This window comes from Peromyscus maniculatus, chromosome 1, assembly GCF_049852395.1.
Source record: "Peromyscus maniculatus bairdii isolate BWxNUB_F1_BW_parent chromosome 1, HU_Pman_BW_mat_3.1, whole genome shotgun sequence".
Taxonomy (NCBI): Eukaryota; Metazoa; Chordata; class Mammalia; order Rodentia; family Cricetidae; genus Peromyscus; species Peromyscus maniculatus.
The window spans coordinates 158,115,994-158,137,920 of NC_134852.1; the positions used below are offsets into that span (position 1 = coordinate 158,115,994).

Sequence of the window (21,927 nt, forward strand, 5' to 3'; positions counted from 1 at the left end):
ACAGGGACAGGACAGTTCCTTCCATGAACCTGCAGTGTGAATTGCCAAAGCAGCTATGGTTGAGCTCTTACTATCGCTATCATTTTCTTGTCCTGGGGCCTTCATTTCTTCTTCTGGAAAATAAACGTTGTAAGGATCTAATGAACTGACACAGGCAAAGAGCCTAGGAAGAGGCTGGGTCCTGTGCAAACAGTAGGAAGGTAGGGAGGGGGAGTCCTTGCTACTGAAGCCACACTGCTTAATCCTCGCGGCCATGGTGAAGTGGGGGTGACAGGCGCTTGCATTTGCAGATGTGGGAACAACACAGAACGGAGAACTAATTTGCTCAAAGACATGAGCTGGTCCCTAGTAAGTGAGGATACTGAACAGCCTAAGTCGTGTGTGTGTGTGTGTGTGTGTGTGTGTGTGTGTGTGTGTGTGTGTTATAAAACAAGATCTTATGTATCCTAGGCTGACCTTGAACTTGTGTAGTTCAGGATGACCTTGACCTTCACGTGCTGGGATTAGCGTCGTATTTTATGTGGCCCCGAGAACCAAACCCAGGACTTCGTGCATGTTAGACAAGCACACTCTACCAACTGACATCTCAGCTCCATTTAGTTTTGTTGGGCTTGAACCTGGGGTCTTGTGTATGCCGGGCACACACTTTACCACTTAGCTATATCTTTAACCCTCTTTTTACTCATTTTTAGACAGGGCCTTGTTCAATCTCGTAGGGATTACAAGCCTATGCCACCAGGCCTAGCTCAAATCTGTGTTTTGTTTTGTTTTGTTTTATTTTGTTTTGTTTTGTTTTTTAATTCAGAGCTGAGGACCGAACCCAGGGCCTTGTGCTTGCTAGGCAAGCTCTACCAACTAAGCTAAATACACAACCCCAAAAATCTGTGTTCTTAACCCAGAATAAGTTTGAAAGGTAAGAATTGCCCCCAAAGGGGGGGGGGGTGTCATACCAGCTGCCACCTTACTGACTGGGTGGCTTGGATAAGTCACTTGGGACTTCGGTGTCCTATGGGTACTAACACATTAGGAACCCCTGTGGTGTTTTGGAAGAACCCAGTGATTACATGGGGACTTGGCAGTGGTCCCTTCCCCAAGGGTCTTTTCATTTTGTTGTTTTTAACAGTTTTGGTGGGGGGAAGGGATGCTCATGCCTCCGCATGAGAGCAGGGTAGGCACATGCCATAGCATGCACACGTAGAAGGTCAAAGGTCAGCTTTCCAGAGCCATTCTCTCCTCCTACAGTTTGAGTTCTGAAGTTTGAACCTAGGGCTTCAGCCTTGGCAGCAAACATCTTTACCCACTGAGCCATCTTCCTGGCCCTCCTTGGGGGTCTTAAAGGGGACTTGGAGGGATGGTTGGGCTTGTTTACAAATGTTTACAAATGCACTATTCAGAGTTGATCTAAGGTCATTTGACTAAACTTGAGTCTTGGAGGGCCAGAAGGAGGGGGCATGGTAATCAATAATTCCAGGCCCTTGTCATGCACCTGGCCTCGTGCCAGGGCTTGGCATCTCTTTCTCACGGTGGTTCTGCAGAGCAGTGACTTCTATCTCTTCCTACTAAGAAATGAGACCAAAGGGGAAGGGTAGATGGTGGGACCTGGGGTAGCACCCGCATGCTAGCAATGGGTCCCAGTGTATGAGCCCCAGGTTGTTCCATGGGGATCCACTGCATGGAGAAGGGCTCTTTACAAGTGTGATTAACACAGCAGAAGTATTTATTCAGTTTTCAATTATTCACTAGCATATTGAAGAAACTGCATACTTGATCAAACATAACAATGTATTTGTTTGTAATTGATAAGTTAAGATAAATGAATTCCTATAACTAAGTATGTCTAATTTGTAGGAATGCTGTTTGTATCTCTATAGTAGTATTTTGATACACAAATCCATATATTAATATTTCATATGGTGATGGTTGAAAATAAAAATGCTAAAACCAGAAAATCAAAACAAAACAAGTGTGCTGCCCCATCCTGTGGCCTCCTGCAAAGGTCTTAGGCCAAGCATGAGCTCATCCTCACTGGCTACAGGACATAGTCTCAGTTTTACTGTGGCCCAGAGACACCCCCCCAACCTAAGTTATCTATAGTACTCTTCAATGGCTAGTAGCCCAGTAGATCTTGATAAACCACAAAGAACGTTCTTCTGGCTGGGATCAGACCCTCCAGGGCCTTACTGATGTCCCCAGAATGCTCTTGCCCGAGTCTTCAAGTAGGTGGAGGACATTCCACCCCCAGGCTCTGCTACTTCTCTCTGTCATACCACATCCTGGAAAGAAAACTTTATAACAAGGACACCTGTGGCCCAACAGTGACTAAGGGACACCTGTGATCCAGCAGTGACTCCATGAAGGAGTTCCCTAAATGCCAGGGCCTTCCCTTCTGCAGCTGGATGAGGTTTTCCCATCTGTGTGCTGCAGAATGGTGGAGACGAGGCTGGGGCAGTGGAGCAAATTGCTTCAGATCCCTGGAGGAAAGAGGGGTTTGTTGAACACAAGGTCTAGCTGTCACTTCATCCAGAGACAGCAGTGATGCACAGAGAGCCCTGATCTTTGTATGGAGGGACACCTAGATCAGGATGGACAGCTGCCAGCTCCCACTGCATGCCTTCAGTACTACTAGGCTGCCACCTGGCATGGTAAGGAAGGTGCCTTGGGTTATCTTCAGCCAGGTCCTCCTGCTCCTTCCTTCCCAGAGGCAGAAGAAAAGAGCCCAAAGGCCCTGGGATGCGTGGGCTGGTTCATCATAAGCTCTGCACCACATCTGAGTACTCAAGACTGGAGGGGCTAAGAGGTCAAAGGCCCTGGGATGCGTGGGCTGGTTCATCATAAGCTCTGCACCACATCTGAGTACTCAAGACTGGAGGGGCTAAGAGGTCAAGCTCTGGCTGGGCACAAGGATGAAGGAAAGGCTCACCCATGCCCTTGGCCAGTGGGTGGGTAGGCCCAGCCTGCTGGACACTGTATATAGATACTAGACCTACCCACTCCTATCCTCCCTGACCAGGTCTGCTTCCCCTGCCGGCACACCAGCCCTGGTCTCTTTGGTAGGCCAACTGAGTTGATCTGGACCTGTGGGAGGCCACTTCATTATACTATACACTCTAAAGACCCTTTGTCCCCTGCTGCCCTAGGACTGATCCAGGAACTTACGTGGGTTGCAATATGGAGCCCTGATACAGGGTTCATGGCTTGCCAATCTATCTCAGGCACAGCCCATGGCCCAAGGGAGAGATGGAGCAGGTTTCAGATCCTTAAGAAACAAGCCTGTGGGAGAGCCAGGAAGACAAATGATAAGGAAATAATACAGACAGCTGAAAGGACCAAGCAGATGCCATAACAGGCTGCTCAGTCTTCTCTCAGAGATCAGGCCTCAATTTCAGTTTCCTGAGACTTAAGCAAGCAGTCTCTGGGAGGGCCATAAACAAAAGACATAGTCCTTGCACTAGCTCCCTTTCTGCACATACTCTGACTGCTCAAAGTACAGCCAGTTGTTTACTGTCTGGGACCCCTCACCAACTTAGAGCTATGTGCGTGAGTCAAGGACAGAGCCTGGACCACTGAGCCAGCCCCCACAGTCAGTACATGCTAGGCCAGCCAGCCCCCATGGCAGCGCAAGGACAGAGCCTGGGACTTGTGCCAGACTGCCCCCAAAATGATAATTATAAACCCCAACCAGTAAATTCAAAGGTTACACACCCTCACCCAATTAAAAGAGAACAGAGACCTTCACAAATAAAAATAAACCAATCTGAGTTGCACCTGTGCCAAACCCCCAATGCCCCCGTCCCCCCGCCCCGAAACTGCCCTGAAGGGCTTGTGGTTTTTGCCTTTAAAAAGCTTGCCTCAGCCAGGCGGTGGTGGCACACACCTTTAATCCCAGTACTCAGGAGGCAGAGGCAGGCGGATCTCTGTGAGTTCGAGGCCAGCCTGGGCTACAGAGTGAGTTCCAGGAAAGGCACAAAGCTACACAGAGAAACCCTGTCTTGAAAAGCCTCACAAAGAAAGAGCAACTCCTCCCTGCCTCGCTGCGCTGCGGCCAGTGAGTGCTCGAGAAGAGTTCCCTGTCGCGACTTGTAATGGAAATAAACCTTGCTATTGCACTCTGGACATCTTCGGTCTCTGGTGGTCTCTTTGGGGTCACAATCTGGGCATAACACAGCCTGTTATACAGGGTCCCACCAGGGTCTAGGGACAGAATCAGGAGGACAGAGCCAGGTAACCAATATGAATGGAGCCAGGGAAGCAGCTCTATTGTTTCATGGAGGTCTCCATTGCTTGGCTCTGGCTACAGTCTGGCAAAGTTAGGGCTGAAGTGTGGGCAGCTGTGGCTTAACCAAGCACCTGCCTAAGCATGCTGGGACTGTGTGACGGTATGCAGGTGAGGCTGAGCATGCCTGTGAGGCCGGAGAGAAAGACAGGGAGTTCTAGACATGTGAAGGCAAGGACTCCCTCACACCAGAGTCTGGCTGAAGTCTTTCACCAGCTGAGAATCAAGGATTCCAACACAACTAACATCTTGTTAGGGCCTTTCTCCCTTCCCAGCTGTAAACTTAGAATTTTCTAGGCATCTCAGCAGAAATCCCATTTATTTTATAGTGACATTCCCTTAAGAAGACCATACCCCTTCCTGAGAGACAGCTCAGAGGTTAAGAGAACTTACTTCTCTTCCAGGGGCCAGGGCTTGGCTCCTAGCACCCACATGACAACTCATAACTACCTGTAACTCCATTTCTAGAGAACACAGCACCCTCTTCTGGCCTCTTCTGGCACTGCACATATGTGGTACGCAGACATACATGCAGGCAAACACTCCAATACATAAAGTAAAAATGGCTGGGTATGGTGGTGCACGCCTTCAGTCCCGACACTGTGGAGGCAGAGGCAGGAGGATGTAGTTGGTGGCCAGCCTGGTCTACACAGTACAGTCTCAGGAGAGACAAAGAGACCCTGTCTCAAAAATCAAATACGTAAAATAACAACAACAATTTGTGTGTGTATGTGATTTATTTATTTTTGATTTTTTTTTTTTGAGACAGGTTTTCTCTGTGTGTAACCCTAACTATCCTGGATCTTGCTCTGTAGACCAGGCTGGCTTTGAGCTCACAGAGATCCCCCTGCCTCTGCCTCCTGAGTGCTGGGATTAAAGGCATGTGCCTCCACCGCCTGGCTTGTTTTGATTTTTAAAAGAAGTCCACACTTGCCTCTCTGCTGTGGCGGTTATCTTCCAGTAACTCACCAGAGCGACAAACATAGTAGAGAGGAGAGGCGCCTACTGTATGTCCTCTAGGCCTTTTAGGAAACATGGAGTTGTTCCTTTGGCCACATACACAATGGTGATATTGCAGACATCAAGGGAATGGCACTGTTCAAGGAGCTCCCCATAAGGAAGAGTCAATGTCACTCAGCAGGCTGTGGGCCTCGCTGTAAACAAGCAAGCTAAGGGCAAGAGTCTTGCCAAGAGGATTAATGCAGGGGGTGCCGGGGCAGCGTCCTGAAACTGCTGAAGGAAAACAACCAGGAAAGAAAAGGCAGGCAAAGGAAAGGCATGCGGATTCAACTGCAGCTCCAGCCTGTCCCACCCAGAGGAGCCCATTCCTTATGAATGTGTGCCTTAACCTACAAAAGAAATAAAGCAAAGGACCTAGACTGTTTTGGTTTTTGTTGTTGTTGTTGTTGTTGTTGTTTTCAGAGCTGAGGACCGAACCCAGGGCCTTGCACTTGCTAGGCAAATGCTCTACCACTGAGCTAAATCCCCAACCCCTAGGCTGTTTTTGTTTTGTTTTGTTTTGTTTTTGTTTGTTTGTTTGTTTTTTAAAAAAGACCGTGCTCTAGCTGGAGAGATAGCTCAGTGACTAAGGGCACTTGTTCTTGCAGAGGACCAAGTTCAACTGGAGGATGGAAGCAGACAAAGTGAAGGAAGGGGCCATGAACTGTGAAGTGGGGATGCTATGGTGTGACACTCGGAGTCAGACTCTCAAAATTTGAACCACCACTAGCTATTTAGTGGTGTTCTTGCCTCTTGTGGATCATTTCTATGCTGGCTGTGCTGGTCACAGAGTTCCCTGAACTAGGGTGCTTTTCATGCTACACCTATACTGCCAGCTTGGACCTGACATTGCTGATACCTAGTGCTCACAAAGCACTCATTTACTCCCTGGGTCCTGTGCCCAGGTATTGATATGTGCCTGTGCATCAGAGCACACCTTTGGAAGGGCGCTAGAGGCTCAGGCATTTGAGTTTGGGAGCTATGCACCCACCTCTGGATTGTCTCTCTGGGGAATGCCCCTGTGTTGGATTTCTGTAGGTGTTGATTTTTCTGTTTGTTTGGTTTTTGTTGTTGTTGTCGTTTTTTGTTTTTGTTTTGCTTTTGGTTTGGTTTTCAAGACAGACTTTCTCTATATAGCCTTGGCTGTTCTAGAGCTTGCTTTGTAGCCCAGGCTGGTCTGGAACTCAGAGAGATCCTCTTGCCTCTGCCTCCCCGTGCTGGGATTAAAGGCGTGCACTACCATGCCTGGCTTGTGTTGATGTTTTCATGGCATGTCCATGGTGTCTCGGAGCTTCTGAGCCCATCTTGCAACTCTCTCTTTTCCCTCTTTCCCTCTGTGGTTGTGTGTGTGTGTCTGTGTGTGTGTGTGTCTGTGTGTGTGTGTCTGTGTGTCTGTGTGTGTGTGTCTGTGTCTGTGTGTGTCTGTGTGTGTCTGTGTGTGTGTGTGTCTGTGTCTGTGTGTCTGTGTGTGTCTGTGTGTGTGTGTCTGTGTGTGTGTGTCTGTGTGTGTGTGTCTGTGTGTGTCTGTGTCTGTGTGTCTGTGTGTGTGTCTGTGTCTGTGTCTGTCTTTCTGTGTATCTGTCTGTCTTACACTTGTACTGAGGAGTTCCTTTGGGGAAAGGAATGAAGATTTCAGCTGCCAAGTAAGGTCCACACAGGATATTGCATTTGGGGGTGAAATGGCTCAGCAGCTAAAGATGCTTTCAATCAAACTTAACAAACTGAGTTTGATCCCTGGGACCCAGTAGGTGGAAGAAGAGAATTAATTCCCACAACTTGTCCACTGACCTCTACATTTGCTGTGTCATGTGTCACTCAACTAGATAAAGTAATTTAAAAAATATTGCATCTGTACCTTGGAATGGTATCTTTCCTGGGGACTCAACCCTCTGGGTTCAATAGATTTGATTTTATTCCTCTAGTGCTGTGTGTCCAGGGGGAAGGAGGGGGAGGGGAGGGGAGAGGAAGGAGAAAAAAGAAGAGGCCCACCAGGTGGTGGTGGTACACGCCTTTAATCCCAGCACTTGGGAGGCACAGCCAGGCAGATCTCTGTGAGTTCAAGACCAGCCTGGTCTACAGAGTGAGATTTAGGACAGGCACCAAAGCTACATGGAGAAACCCTGTCTTGAAAAAAAAAAAAAAAGAAAAGAAAAAGAAGAGGCCCATGGCCCTTGTTCCCATGGTGTCCTGCCACTGTCTGTCCCCCTGGAGTGGGTTACACTTGCACGAAGTCTTCTTTTATTGTTGTGTTCTCATGTCCAGAGTCAGTACCTGTTGCCAGCTACCAGCAAGAAGGCAGGTTAGGTCAGGGGTACTTGGGAACCCAGCCTGGCTGTCCATGCCTCTCCCTTTCACTTTTCCCACTGCCGGTCAAGGGTAGTAAGGGGGTTCTTGCAGGGAGCTCCAGAGGGAGGGGAGGCTTGGCCCCTGCAGGAAGTTGTTCACCTTCCTGAAGCAGGGGTAGACATGATGAGAGGCACCCACTGTGCCTTCTGGTTCCCTACCTCCTGGCAAGAAGAGATGCGGTATTTGATTCAAGACTGGATTCAGTCTTTCTTTAAAATTTAAGCAAGTTTTGGTCATAGATTTTGACAGTCATGATTTTTAAAAGGTATTTTTAAAAAAAAATATTTTTCTTTTGTGACAGGGTCACTCTATATAGCCCTGGATGTCCAGAACTCACTGTGTAGTCCAGGCTGGTCTTGAACTCACAGAACTCCACCTGCCTCTGCCTCCCAAGTACTGGGATTAAGGTGTGAGTCAACATGCTTGGCTCAAAAACAAGTTTGTTTGTTTTTTTCACTTTGAAGCTTGGTTTTACTTTATACAGATTACTTTATACATGATGCCATGTTTTCTTCCCCTTAAAATAAAAAGGTACTTTATTGTTGATATTATAGAAAACATTTGAGAGATCTTAATCTTTTTTTTTTTTTTTTTTTTTTTTTTTTTTTTTTTTTTTTGGTTTTTCGAGACAGGGTTTCTCTGCGTAGCTTTGCGCCTTTCCTGGAGCTCACTTGGTAGCCCAGGCTGGCCTCGAACTCACAGAGATCCGCCTGGCTCTGCCTCCCGAGTGCTGGGATTAAAGGCGTGCGCCACCACCGCCCGGCTATGAGATCTTAATCTTTTTAAGAACAGTTTTTTTTTAAATATAAAAGTTTATAAGGCTATGGGACATTTTCAGCTTATAAAATGCTCTATGTTGTTAATATTTAGACTTAAAATAAAAGGTTAAAAATTAGGGTCACAGCCATATGCTCCAAATGTTAACCAGAAACTGGGATGTTCATTCCTTTTGATGCAGCAAGACACTGACCTAAGCAGTCTGACAAAGGGCTTGAAATAGCTTCTGACTCCATGAGTCTTCACCCTTTGGGAGTTAAAAAACAAACAAACGACTTTTTACAAGGGTGGCCTAGGACTACCTGTATGTCAGATGTTTGCATTGAGATTCAACAATGGCAAAACTTCAGTTATAAAATAGCATTGAGATAGTTGAGAACCAATGACTTAAAGAATGTTTCTCCTTACCCAAGGCACATTCAGGCTTAAGAATGTTGTCTATCCTCCTTGTATTTGCTAAATTTGTTAAGCTTAAGCTATTTAGATAAACTGATTCATATGTATACACACACACACACGTGTGTGTGTGTGTGTGTGTGTGTGTGTGTGTGTGTGTGTGTGAGCTTATCTCTTTTTTTTTTTTTTTGAGTCAAACCAAAACTTATTATAAGCCACAGTCATTCTAGGGTCCCCCCTGCTATGTAGCCTCCCTGGTTCTGTGGGTTGCAGTCTGATTGTTCTTTGCTTTATATCTAGTATCCACTTATGAGTGAGTACATACCATGTTTGTCCTTCTGGGTTTGGGTTACCTCACTCAGGATGATATTTTCTAGTTCCAACCATTTGCCTGCAAATTTCATGCTGTCATTGTTTTTCTCTGCTGAGTAGTACTCCATTGTGTATATGTACCACATTTTCTTAATCCATTCTTCAGTTAAAGGGCATATAGGTTGTTTCCAGGTTCTGGCTATTATGAATAGTGCTGCTATGAACATAGCTGAGCATGTATCTTTATGGTATGAATCAGCATTCCTTGGGCATATGCCCAAGAGTAGGATGGCTGGGTCTTGAGGTAGATCGATTCCCAATTTTCTTAGAAACTTCTATAGTGATTTCCACAGTGGTTGTACAAGTTTGCATTCCCACCAACAGTGGAGGAGTGTTCCCTTTGCTCCACATCCTCTCCAACATAGACTTTCATTAGTGTTTTTGATCATAGCCATTCTGACAGGTGTAAGGTGGTATCTCAGAGTCATTTTGATTTGCATTTCTCTGATGATTAAGGATGTTGAGCATTTCTTTAAATGTCTTTCAGCCATTTGAGATTCTTCTTTTGAGAATTCTCTGTTTAGCTCCATAGCCCATTTTTTAATTGGATTGTTCAGTATTTTGATGTCTAGTTTCTTGAGTTCTTTATATACTTTGGAGATCAGTCCTCTGTCAGATGTGGGGTTGGTGAAGGTCTTTTCCCATTATGTAGGCTGTCTTTTTGTCTTATTGACTGTATCTTTTGCCCTACAAAAGCTTCTCAGTTTCAAGAGGTCCCATTTATTAATTGTTGTGCTCAGTGTCTGTGCTGCTGGTGTTATATTTAGGAAGTGATCTCCTGTGCCAATGCGTTCAAGAATACTTCCTGCTTTCTCTTCTATTAAGTTTAGTGTAACTGGATTTTATGTTGAGGTCTTTGGTCCACTTGGACTTGAGTTTTGTGCTTGGTGATAGATATGGATCTATTTGCAATCTTTTACATGTTGACATCCAGTTATGCCAGCACCATTTGTTGAAGATACTTTCTTTTTTCCATTGTATAGTTTTGGCTTCTTTGTTAAAAATTAGGTGTTCATATGTGTGTGGATTAATGTCAGGGTCTTCAATTTGATTCCATTGGTCCGTGTCGGTTTTTATGCCAGTACAAAGCTGTTTTTATTACTATAGCTCTATAGCAGAGCTTGAGGTCAGGGATGGTGATGCCTCCAGAGGTTGCTTTATTATACAGTATTCTTTTAGCTGTCCTGGGTCTTTTGTCTTTCTTTCTTTCTTTCTTTCTTTTTTTTTTTTTGGTTTTTTTCGAGACAGGGTTTCTCTGTGTAACAGAGTCCTGGTTGTCCTGGAACTTGCTTTGTAGACCAGGCTGGCCTCGAACTCACAGAGATCCTCTTGCCTCTGCCTCCTGAGTGCTGGGATTAAAGCGTACACCACCACCACCACCCCGCTTTGTTTTTCCATATGAAGTTGAGTATTGTTCTTTCCAAGTCTGTGAAGAATTGTGTTGGGATTTTGATGGGCATTGCATTGAATCTGTAGATTGTTTTTGGTAAGATTGCCATTTTTACTATGTTAATCCTACCTATCCATGAGCATGGGAGATCTTTCCATTTTCTGATATCTTCTTCAATTTCTTTCTTCAGAGATTTAAAATTCTTATCAAACAGGTCCTTTACTTGTTTAGTTAGTGTTATCCCATGGTATTTTATAGTATTTGTGGCTATTGTAAAGGGTGATGTTTCTGATTTCTTTCTCAGCCCTTTTATCATTTGTGCATAGGAGGGCTACTGATTTTTTTTAGTTGATCTTGTAGCCTGCACTTTACTGAAGGAGTTTATCAGTTGTAGGAGTTAGTTGTAGCTGTTAGAATTTGTGGGGTCACTTACACTACTATCATATCATCTGCAAATAGTGAAAGTTCAAAAACAAGTTTTTATTACTGTTTTTGGTGCCCTGCATCTGGCATCTCTACCAGACCATTGCTGATAGCCCAGCTGCACCCTGCTTTGTGTATTAGAGGTGTGGGTCCAATGGGAAGTAGAAGTGTAGCCACTGGCCATGGCTTGCTGAGGGTACCTGGTACCCATGCCAGGGTGGGTTATATACTTTGCCTAGACCCAGCTGTGGATGAACTCCTATCCATATCCATGTCAGAACAGTTTCTCACTCATCACCTGATTGTTAGAGCTTCAGATCGTGTTTTTTTTTCACGGTCTGTTTGTCTCATCTTAATGTTTTTTGAGACGGTCTTCCTATGGAGCCCAAGCTAGTCTGAAACTCTCAGTCCTCCTGTTTGCCCTTCCCAAATGTTCAGGTTACAGGCACGCACCGCCACACCTGGAGCTCCTCAGGATGTCATTTTTGTTTGCTTCTTATAGCTAAAATATCACCAACACACAGGACAGGGTGCACAACACACATTCATTGTGTGTGTGTGTGTGAGATGGTAGACATTGAACCTAGGATTTAACACACAGCAAAACACAAACACAGAAATCCCAAGAACAGAACTACATAGTTTCTCTGGTGTTCTGTTGTTTGTTTTTTCAAGATGGGGTTTCTCTGTGTGGTCCTGGAACTTGCTCTGTAGACCAGGCTGGCTTTGAACTCAGAGATCCGCCTGCCTCTGTCTAGAGTGCTGGAATTAAAGGCATGCAGCACGAAAGCCCGGCAAACCACATGGTTTTGTATCCGTGGTCTCGTGCTGAGATTATTCTGAACTACTGCACTGGTTCCCTTCCCTGCTGTGCAGAACTCACATTCATACTGGGAACCACCAGCCCGTACACCGCAGGGTCTCACAGACTAGGCAGCTGTGGACATTTCTTTTTTCTTTTTTTTTTTATTTTTTAAAAAAATTTTAAACAGTAAAATATTTTCTCTGTAGAAAATAGTATAAAATGGTAACATTTCCCAGTAAGCCCTTTTAGGCCAAATAATAGCTGAATTATACCTATAAATATTGATTAGATTCTGGGATACAGAGGAGACCTATCTTCATCTGTTCAGAGAGCTGTTTTACATAAGTTGTGCAAGTGAGATTCCTGTTCATCTTCCCCTTCACTGTTTGATTTACGGCAGACATTTTTCTATAGGCTAATCCATAATCTAAAAAGATTTTAGCCTGCCCTCCTAAAAGTACAGCCAGCATTTTCTCTCATCAGCTTGATACAGTACAAATTCTTATCCTAATAGTGAAATGTTTCACTAAAGCTTGCCCAGTGAATGAGTAAAACCAAAAATTATAAGCCACAGTCATCCTAGGGTTCTCCTTGGATCTGTGAGTTGCAGCCTGATTGTCCTTTGCTTTATATCTAGTATCCACTTATGAGTGAGTACATACCATGTTTGTCCTTCTGAGTCTGGGTTACCTCACTCAGGATGGTATTTTCTAGTTCCATCCATTTGCCTGCAAATTTCATGCTGTCATTGTTTTTCTCTGCTGAGTAGTACTCCATTGTGTATATGTACCACATTTTCTTAATCCATTCTTCAGTTGAGGGGCATCTAGGTTGTTTCCAGGTTCTGGCTATTGTGAATAATGCTGCTATGAACATAGCTGAGCATGTATCTTTGTGGTATGACTGAGCATTCCTTGGGTATGTGCCCACAAGTGGGATGGCTGGGTCTTGAGGTAGATTGATTCCCAATTTTCTGAGAAACGGCCATACTGATTTCCAGTGGTTGTACAAGTTTGCATTCCCACTAACAGTGGAGGAGTGTGAACATTTCTCAATGTCCTGCTGCAGGTACTCAGGAGTTTCTTACAGGCACAGTCCTAAGAATGGAATTGATGGCTCACTGGGTGTGTCAGGCTTGCAAAATAACACTCAGGTGTTTTCCAGAGTGCTCACAGCAATTTACTCCCACCAACCGGGACCAAGTCCTGTAGCTCCATTTGCTCAACATTTGGTATTGTCTGATTTAAGATTTTTGCCAATCAGCTAGGCGTTAATGGCACTTGTTTTTCTGATTTCTAATGAAAGTGGACCCTTTCCATGTGCTATTTTGAATTCCCCTCTTGTGGCTGCCTTTCAGATTTTCTACCAAGTTCCCGATTATGTGTCCTCTTTTCTTTTTGCAATACTAGGGATTGAATCCAGGGCCTCATGAATGCTAGGCATTCTGCCACAAAACTACATCCCCAGCCTGCGTCCCCCTTTTGTGTGTGTGTGTGTGTGGTGGTGGTGTGATTCTTTTGCCTATACATGTGGAGGCCAGAGAAGACCAGCATCTTCTCTATCACTGTCCACTTCACTTATTGAGAAGGACTCTCACTGGACCCGAAACTTTCAGCCAGGCTGGCTGGCCAGTGAACTTCTGGGATCCGCTGCTCTACAACAATGGGGTGATGGTGTTATGGGTATGTGCAGCCATGCCCGTTTTTTTATGTGAGTGCTATGGATTTTAACTTAGGTCCTCTTGCTTTCACGGCAAGTGTTTACTCCCTGGCCATCTCTACAGACCACTTTCTTTTGGAGATAGAATCTCATGAACCCTAGACTGGCCTAGAACTTGCTTTGTAGCCAAGGATGACCTTGAACTTCAGATCCTCATATCGTCCAGTCATGATTATATAGAGGTGTGTACCACAACACTACCAACTGAGCCACATCCCAGACTTTTTCTGGACAGCAGCTCTGGTATGTATTCTGGGTGAGGATTTTACTGATAAAAATACTCTCACCCACTCCGTGCTCATCTCCTTACTTGGGTTTTAGACTTAAGTTTCTAGTACTAATGGAGACCATCTTATTAACATTCTCTCCATTGTGAGATCATGAACGTTGTCTCATGCTATGCCCAGTCCTGTACTGTCATTCTTGCTTTCCTGGATAGTAAACATGCAGAAAAGCATTTCATTTGCCTGATAAGGAAGTCACCGCTCAGTGATGTTCTTCTGTTGGAGAAACGAACACCAAGCAGGAATGAGTGTTAAACAGCATTTTACCTGGTCCTCACAAGCCTCATCCACCAGGGAACCAAGGCTCAGAGAGCATGGGTTGCATGACATAGAAACACTCTCCCAGTTACAGTCTGAGTTCTATTTTCTTTCAGCAAGTTCATGGGCAAATTAGCTTTTCTGAGTCCCAAATCTCTTCACCTCTCCAAAACAAAAATATTAAAAATGCTTTCAAATGATGTTAGTTTCAGGCTGGTTCACAGTATGAGTTTGAAAACAATGGGACTGGAATTTAGTTTTCAAGTTTAACTCTTTCGTTTCTCTGATAGCTGGGCAAACAGCAAAAATCCCACCCATTCTTCCCAGAGGCTAAGAGAACACACATGATGACTGGCAGGTGAACTCTTACCCACATCCTATCCACCTCTTCCTGGTACCTTTGACTCCTACTGACTTTTCCACCAGGTGCTGCCTAGACCAGCTGCTGACATCTGGAAGCCTACAGCCTACCTGGCTCCCAGGAAGAAATCAACCCACAGTCTCTCCCACATTATTCAGGAATTGGGACACCTAGGGCACCTGCCCAAGGCCCACATGGCTAGGGTGGCTCCCTTTTGGGAGGGAAAAGGGAAGCCACCAGTTTCGGTCTGCACTGATAAGGAGTGAGGTGGATGTGTTCAGCCCCTGTTGAAGACACAACTCCCAGCCTATCTGCTTTCCAACACAGAACACCAATCATGAAGGCCACCGACTTTATTAATCTAAAACTCTTTTTATACGAAGTTACTATTTTTGCCAAAAACAAAAAACAAAAACAAAAAGGAGCCAAAGGGCATCCAATAGATTGTGAATGGAAGGAGAAAAGGGTCCAGGAATCCATTCAGGAAAGCTGGTAACTGTTGCCATGGAACTTTAGGGGAGAGGAGGGGCAAGGCATGCAAGGGGGAAATTCCAAAAAGATTGAAAATGCTGAGGGGAGAGAACTCCCCAAAGACCTGGAGCACATAGGAGGTGAGCGAGAGACAACAGCAATCTTCTCCTTCATGGAGGACGGGGAGAAGCCCCACCCGGCTTTGGACTCTGGAGACTCGGTTCTGTGGCTGGGGGGCTGAGGAGTCCCCAGAGTACATTACAAGAAGGCATCACACCATTCTCGAAGGCACCCAAAGCAGTCTCGGGACTGCTTGGCGTTGGCACCACACGTGTCTTTCAGCCACTCTCGGAAGAGGTCTTCATCTTTCTTTAGCACCAGAAACTGGCCGAGAACCACATAAGCCTGCAGACAGGAAAGGGCGCACGGCTAAGTGCCTCTTGGACTAAAGCCACGAGACAATGTCATACCACCCTGAAGGGGCTGGATCTCTGAAGCCAGGCAGGGTCAGTTGTGAGTACTTGAGAGGCAAGCCCATTTCTGTTCTGGTTGTTTTGCTTTGCTGTCTAGACTGGCATTAAACTCGATGGGAATCCTCTTGCCTCAACCTCCCAAGTGCTGGGGTCATAGGGACCCACTATGCCTAGTGTCACTTCTGAGACATTGAAAACACACAAAGGGGTAGGGCACAGTGGGGCACACCTTTAAGCCCAGCAAGTGTGAGGCAGAGAGGCCCTGTCTCAAAAAACCAAAAACACACAAAAATGACCTTGCCTCCCCCGCTGCCGCCAAACCACCTCAAGTGATCTACCCCCGTCCACACCCTCCCCAAACCCCTACTTTTCCTCACTTCCACTCTTTTTGCTTGGAAACATCTGTTGTCAGCTTTCACTCTAGCCCTCCCTGGCGTTTGTGACCACCCCACACCTTGTCAAAGCCCCTTTCCTCCAGCTTCTTGCCCAGGACTTCACCAATCCCGGCCAGGCTCCCCACTGGCTTTTCCCCCATGGGCTCTGCCACGAAGTCTCGGTGCTTTTGGGAGGTTGTCATCTTGATCAGGTTTAACCTGGGAATCCCAAAAAAAGGCAGGTTAGGGCTGAAGAGCACAACTCCCCGGGGCAATCTCCTCGGCCAGCTGCTGTGGCTGCTTCCTCGATTTCCCCCATTGCACACCCGAGAAAACCGAGGGCCAGGGAAGGCCTTTCCCGGCGATTCCGAAATCTCCACTTTCGGTGCTGACCCGCTGCCAATACCAGCTTGGACTACCAGGTGGCGCACGCAAGGCGACGGGAAGATTCCCGGACTCCGGAGCCAGGGCCCGGCCAGGAGCTGTCACTCTCGGTGACCTCGGTGACACTGACCCCGCGGGGAGCGACCACGTGGTGAGGACAGCAAACAGGGGGTCTCGTTACCCTCGCCGCCCTGCACAGGCCCCGGGGCCGCGCACCCGCACAAGCCCGCCAAGCCCACGCCACGCCGGCCCGGGGCCCCGCCCCAAGCGCCGCGAGCCCCGCCTCCTCCACGCGCCGCGCGCCGCCCTCCCGCAGGGCCGGGCCGCGCCGCCGCAAAGGCGCCTCCGCCGCGAGTGCTCCTCTCCCTCCCGCCGGAGCCCTGCTCCGCCGCTCACGCTCACCGGCAACTCCGGCTCTGGTAACGGCTCCTCGCGCCACTCAGCCGCTCCCGCCGATCCCTCAAGCAACTAGAATGTTCTTCGGCTTCCGCTTCCGGGTCGTCTGATGAGCCGCTTAAAAACAATTGGGCACGTCTAGCCGCCCAGAGCCATAGAGTTGAGGCGCCACCGCTTACCGCGGCGCCCACAATAGTTGTGGTTTTCCGGTCCCTCACAGGAAGCCGCGCTGCCTTTTATGGTTTCTCCGGCCGCGCTTCCCGTCTGTGAGGCCGAGGCCTCCGAGGAGAATACTACTTTTTCCTGACCAGCACCCGGAACGCAAAGACTTGGGTTTGCCTGACTTGGTGGAGGGAAGAGTTAGAGGGACGGACAAAGAAGGGGCGGGGCATCCGGAGGGCTCCTGAGAGCCCCGCCCCGGAAGTGCAGTTCTCGCGGGTTCCTCCGAGTCAGGTCTACCTCCAGCCGGCTGACGGGAGCCGGGAACCCCGGGGGTCTGAGGCCGAGCGTCCGCCCGGCGCTGCCGTCGTGACCTCCTGCAGGTCGCATTGCTCTGGTTCCGTTGACTGAGTCTGGGCGTGCGTCGGGGACGGGCTGCTCTCGGCGTCAGCCTGGAGACCGGAGCTTGCGGGTGTAACGCCGAGCGGGTGAGTGCGGCCAAGCGGCGCTATGGTGGTGGAGTGGGTGTGAACCGTGGAGTGAGGAGGTCGAGCGGCTGTTTGTGGCTGTACGAGACTCGGGGGTTCAGGCAGGTGGAGGGAAGTAGTTCGTCCCAGACATTGTCAGGATGGTCGGCCTGGGAGGTGCGTAGGCTTTCATCGCCACCGCAGGACTTTTAACAGGGGTGGGTCTCGTAGGGCTTTCCCTGTCCCGGGCCAGGATCTGACTTTATTTACTTACTTTGTGTTATTGAGAGGGCATCTCACTGTGTAGACCAGATTGGCCTCCATCTTCCAGAGAAATCCCCTTGCCTCCATGGGTTGGGATGTCTTGAGATTAAAGGCTCGAGCCACCCCCACCCCCCAACTGAGACTGTAAAACTTGTTTCGTGGGTTTGTTTTGGGTTTTTTTGTGGTTGTTGTTTTTTCCGAGACAGGCTTTCTCTGTGTAGCTTTGGTGCCTGTCCTGGATCTCGCTCTGTAGACCAGGCTGGCCTCGAACTTACAGAGATCCTCCTGGCTCTGCCTCCCGAGTGCTGGGATTAAAGGCGTGCGCCACCATCGCTGAGTGGTTTTTAAGATTTACTCTGTGTTGGTCGGTGGTGGCGCACGCCTTTAATCCCAGTACTCGGGAGGCAGAGCCAGGCGGATCCCTGAGTTCGAGGCCAACCTGGGCTACAGAGTGAGTTCCAGGAAACGTACAAAGCTTACTCTGTGTAGGTTTTGCAAGTGCCTTTGGAGGCCAGAGAGGGCATTGGATTCCCCTAGAGTTAGAGTTAGAGATGGTTGTGCATCAGCTGGTGTGGATGCTGGGTCCTGACACATCTCTCTGGCCCTTAAAGGTCATGTTTGCTCTTTTTTTTTTTTTTTTTTTTTTTAGACAGGGTCTCACTGTGTAGACCAGGCTGACCTAGAACTCAGCAGAGATCTGCCTGCCTCTGCCTACCAAGTGCTAGGAATAAAGGCATGCGCCACCATCTGTCTAGAGCTTGTGTTTTGTTTTTTAATGATTTTTAATTTTTTTATGTTTACCAGTGTTTTTAAAAAGCTGCATGTATGTCTCCAAAAGGGCGTTAGATCCCCCGTCTTGGAATTAGGGCCAGTTGTTAAGCCTCTCTGAGGGCTGGGAACCATACCTGGGTTCTCTGCAAGAGCAGGAAGTCGTCCAGTCCTGTAAAGTTCGTGTTTTTAACAGGGCGAGGTGGCATTTTGTCGCATAAGGCTGCTCCCCTTGGAAGCAGTCCTGGCTTCTAAGACTGCCATCCAAGTAACTCTGGAAGAAGAGCTGACAGCCTCCACGTCCTAACGACCCTGGACAGAACCCAGCATGTCTCAGGCCACCAAGAGAAAGCACGTGGTGCAGGAGGTGCTGGGGGAGCACATGGTGCCCTCGGACCAACAGCAGATAGTGAAGGTGATGGGACTGGTCTAAGCTTGTCTCTACTCCCATTGGACCCCTGGGGTGTGGGAAGGACTCAGTGAGGGTCAGTGTGTGTTTGTTCTAACTGATGATGTCCCCAATTGTTGGTCTCTCCTGGACCAGGTCCTCAGGACTCCTGGGAACAATCTGCATGAGGTAGAGACAGCACAAGGGCAGCGCTTCCTGGTGAGCATGCCCTCCAAATACCGAAAGAACATCTGGATCAAGAGAGGTTAGAATCACCCCTCTACAACACAGAACCAGGGCCTTGATTCTTGAGTTTCTTCTTCACATACAGAAATGGCTTTATCTTTTGTCACCTACAGGGGACTTTCTCATTGTTGATCCAATTGAAGAGGGAGAAAAAGTTAAGGCTGAGATTTCTTTCGTGCTCTGCAAGAACCATGTCCGCTCTCTGCAGAAGGAGGGTCACTGGTACGATAGATAATCTTGATCTATGGCCCTCTGGCTTCTGGGGACAGTAGCATCCTTGCTAGTGAATGGGGTGGGGGTGGGGTGAGGTTATGCTGTCCCAAGAGGGACATTGGAAACAGCTGTTTTGCTGAGAAGTTTCTCTTTGCTCTCTGACCTGGCTCTTCTCTTGTCACAGGCCTGAGGCCTTCTCCGAGGTAGCTGAGAAACAGAATAATATAAACAGGTGAGGAGCAAGCCCCAGCCCAGGGAAGACAAAAATACAAGTTCACACCTTGGTCCCTCAAGGAGATAGGTGATCCTGGCTTTCTCCTGTTGAGAACTCCGACATCTATAGTAGAGTGGGTAGTTATGAGTATGGCTTGAAGGTCACATGCTCCAAATTAAAATGCTGGCTTTGCTACTTAATAGGCAAGCGACTTTAGGTGCATCATTTAATGTCTTCAGACAGATTCCTGACTGGGTGTGGCAGTACATACCTGTTACTCTGGCAGTTACAAGGTGGAAGTTGGGGTAACAGGTTCAAGGCCAGCCTGAGTTAGTGAAACCTTTCCTCATCTAAGAGACGGGATTATGCTGAGTAAGAAGGGTGATGCTTATGCAATTGCTTAGTGCAGCAGTTCTCACCTGGGGTCTCCGCCCCTTTGGGGGTCGCATATTAGATATCCTGCATATCAGATGACATTTACATTCTGATTCATAATAGAGGAAAAATTACAGTTATGAAGTAACAGTGAAATATGAAGAAACATGAAGAACTGTGTGGAAGCCTGGCGGGCGGTGGTGGCACACACCTTTAATCCCAGCACTGGGCGGCAGAGCCAGGCGGATCTCTGTGAGTTCGAGACCAACCTGGTCTACAGATTGAGATATAGGACAAGCACCAAAACTACACAGAGAAACCCTGTCTCGAGAAACTAAAAAAGAGTGGAAGCCTTAGGAAGGTTGAGAACCTCTGTTTTAGTGCATTAGCACTAAATTCAAGCCCACTGCGTGTGTCAGTGATGCTGATAGAGTTGTTGATTCCTTACTAAAACCAGTGATGGGGTGGGTAGGAGGTAATCCTTAGTGCTTTTGACTGGGTTTCCTTATGTGCTCTGTGCTTCCAGAAGCCCTCCACGATGGATGGATGGATGGATGGATGGATGGATGGATGGATGGATGGATGGATGGATGGATGGATGGATGATTTCTTGAGTCAGGGTCCAATTATGTAGCCCAGGCTGTCCTCAAACTCATCATCCTCTGGTATCCTAAATACCAGGCATGTGCCACCACATCAGGGTTTGCGGCTCTCGGATTGTCAGAACCCTATCAGTTCCTGACTAGTTAGTTATTGGTCCTGATTTTCTGAGACTGGATTATAGGTGTGGTTTTCCCAGGAGATGTTACTTACTCCATCCTCTTGCTCACACAGACAGAGTCAGCCAGAACTCCCCACTGGACCACAGCTGTCGGGAGAAGAATCGGGTTCTGAAGACGATTCTGACCTCTTTGTCAACACCAATCACAGACAGTATCATGAGAGTGAGGAGGAGAGTGAAGAAGAAGAGGAGGAGGAGGAGGAGGAGGAGGAGGAGGAGGCAGCCTGAGCCGGAAGGGTCCACTTCTCTACTTGCTCAGGGACTACCCCTTGGCTTTTCTGGGCTTGGACATTCCCAGGGTGCCCTGCAGATCTTTTCTTTTGGATGGGGACAAGGCATGGCCCCTTTCTGAACTGACGTAGAAGAATTAAACCCCTGGTGGGTGCTGACTTAACACTGGTGTCTGAGTGGCTCTCTGTGGAGGGAAGCTCATGGTGAAGTGAAAGCCTTTTTCCTGGCGGAGGCCTTGGTCACCTGGGGGTAGAATGGGAAGGAAACAGGTTTGGCTGGGATCTGCAGCATGTGACTTGTTCATAGTACCTCTCTGGACACTTGGCACTAACCCTGTGCCTCCTTAACTAACAGCAGTCATTACCTGCTTACATTGAGTAGTGATTCCAATAGTTAAGGCCGTAACCTATGACCTATACCCATCTGCCTCTTAAGCACAACTCAGGACAAATCCCATGGTGCCTTGTGAGCTGTTTCCCTTCTTCCTTCCTAGTTATCCTGTACTGTAACAGTGCTTACTACCTGCTGCCATATAAATAACACTCTGAGCACATCTCTCTTTACCTTAGCCACCTGTCATCTCCAGAATGTGTCTGGTCAGGATACCTCTATCCTTACCATCTCCATTTGCTAATCTCAGGTTATTCACTATCTTACAATCTTTTCTTGAGATGGTCTCTGTAGGACAGGCTTGCTTGGAAAGTCACTGTAGCCTAGGCTAACCAACTCAGTGGCTGTCCTGCCTCAACTCCCAAGAGCTGGGATTACACTATCCCTGGCTGGGCTACTAACCTTTTACTAAAGGCTGTTGTAGGATCCCCATCCCTTGTACCTCAGCATCATTTACTTACTTTTATATTTTTGGTTGTGAGCCTGGCCATTAACGGCTGAGCTATTCCTCCAGCCCCATTTACTTACTTTTCAATAGTTTTCCCCGTTACTTTAGTTCAGAGATCCTTCAGTGGCCTAGGCACTCAGCAAACTATGCAAGCTTCTATAAACTATCCTCTCACTTTTTTTTCCTTCTGTTTTTCGAGATAGGGTTTCTCTGTGTATGTGCCTATCCCGGATCTCACTCGGTAGACCAGGCTGGCCTTGAACTCACAGAGATCCGCCTGGCTCTGCCTCCTGAGTGCTGGGATTAAAGGCATGTGCCACCACCACTCGGCTATCCTCTCACTTCTTGGGAGGATTTGCTTCTGCCTGTACACTGCTAGCATTAACATAGCCATGCCGAATCTTCCTGAAGATTGGCCTCCCAGCTTAGTCTTTCCTCTGCTGGTCATTTGCTTCATCCCACAGTAAAGCTGTTTGGCTCTG

The 21,927-nt window shown here is 47.6% G+C and overlaps 2 protein-coding genes across 4 annotated transcripts; one reads left to right on the top strand and one right to left on the bottom strand.

Moving 5' to 3' along the window:
- Window positions 1-14,741: 14,741 nt before the first annotated feature.
- Window positions 14,742-16,641, bottom strand: Banf1 (barrier to autointegration nuclear assembly factor 1). Of its 3 annotated transcripts, none has more exons than XM_006980600.4 (3): window positions 16,508-16,641; window positions 15,802-15,940; window positions 14,742-15,279 (listed from the first exon to the last, which is right to left on the bottom strand). In XM_006980600.4, exons 2-3 carry the CDS (start codon window positions 15,922-15,924, stop codon window positions 15,133-15,135), a joined length of 270 nt encoding a protein of 89 aa, XP_006980662.1. In that variant the 5' UTR covers window positions 15,925-15,940; window positions 16,508-16,641; the 3' UTR covers window positions 14,742-15,132. The 3 variants fall into 3 exon arrangements, with proteins under 3 accessions (XP_006980662.1, XP_076413126.1, XP_076413123.1); XM_076557011.1 differs by lacking the exon at window positions 16,508-16,641 and adding an exon at window positions 16,236-16,259; XM_076557008.1 differs by lacking the exon at window positions 16,508-16,641 and adding an exon at window positions 16,048-16,186.
- A 274-nt stretch (window positions 16,642-16,915) lies between these two features.
- Eif1ad (eukaryotic translation initiation factor 1A domain containing) lies at window positions 16,916-20,770 on the top strand. The gene is made up of 6 exons (XM_006980602.4): window positions 16,916-17,148; window positions 18,356-18,574; window positions 18,704-18,812; window positions 18,907-19,015; window positions 19,191-19,238; window positions 20,430-20,770. Exons 2-6 carry the CDS (start codon window positions 18,488-18,490, stop codon window positions 20,602-20,604), a joined length of 528 nt encoding a protein of 175 aa, XP_006980664.2. The 5' UTR covers window positions 16,916-17,148; window positions 18,356-18,487; the 3' UTR covers window positions 20,605-20,770.
- The last annotated feature ends 1,157 nt before the right edge of the window (window positions 20,771-21,927 follow it).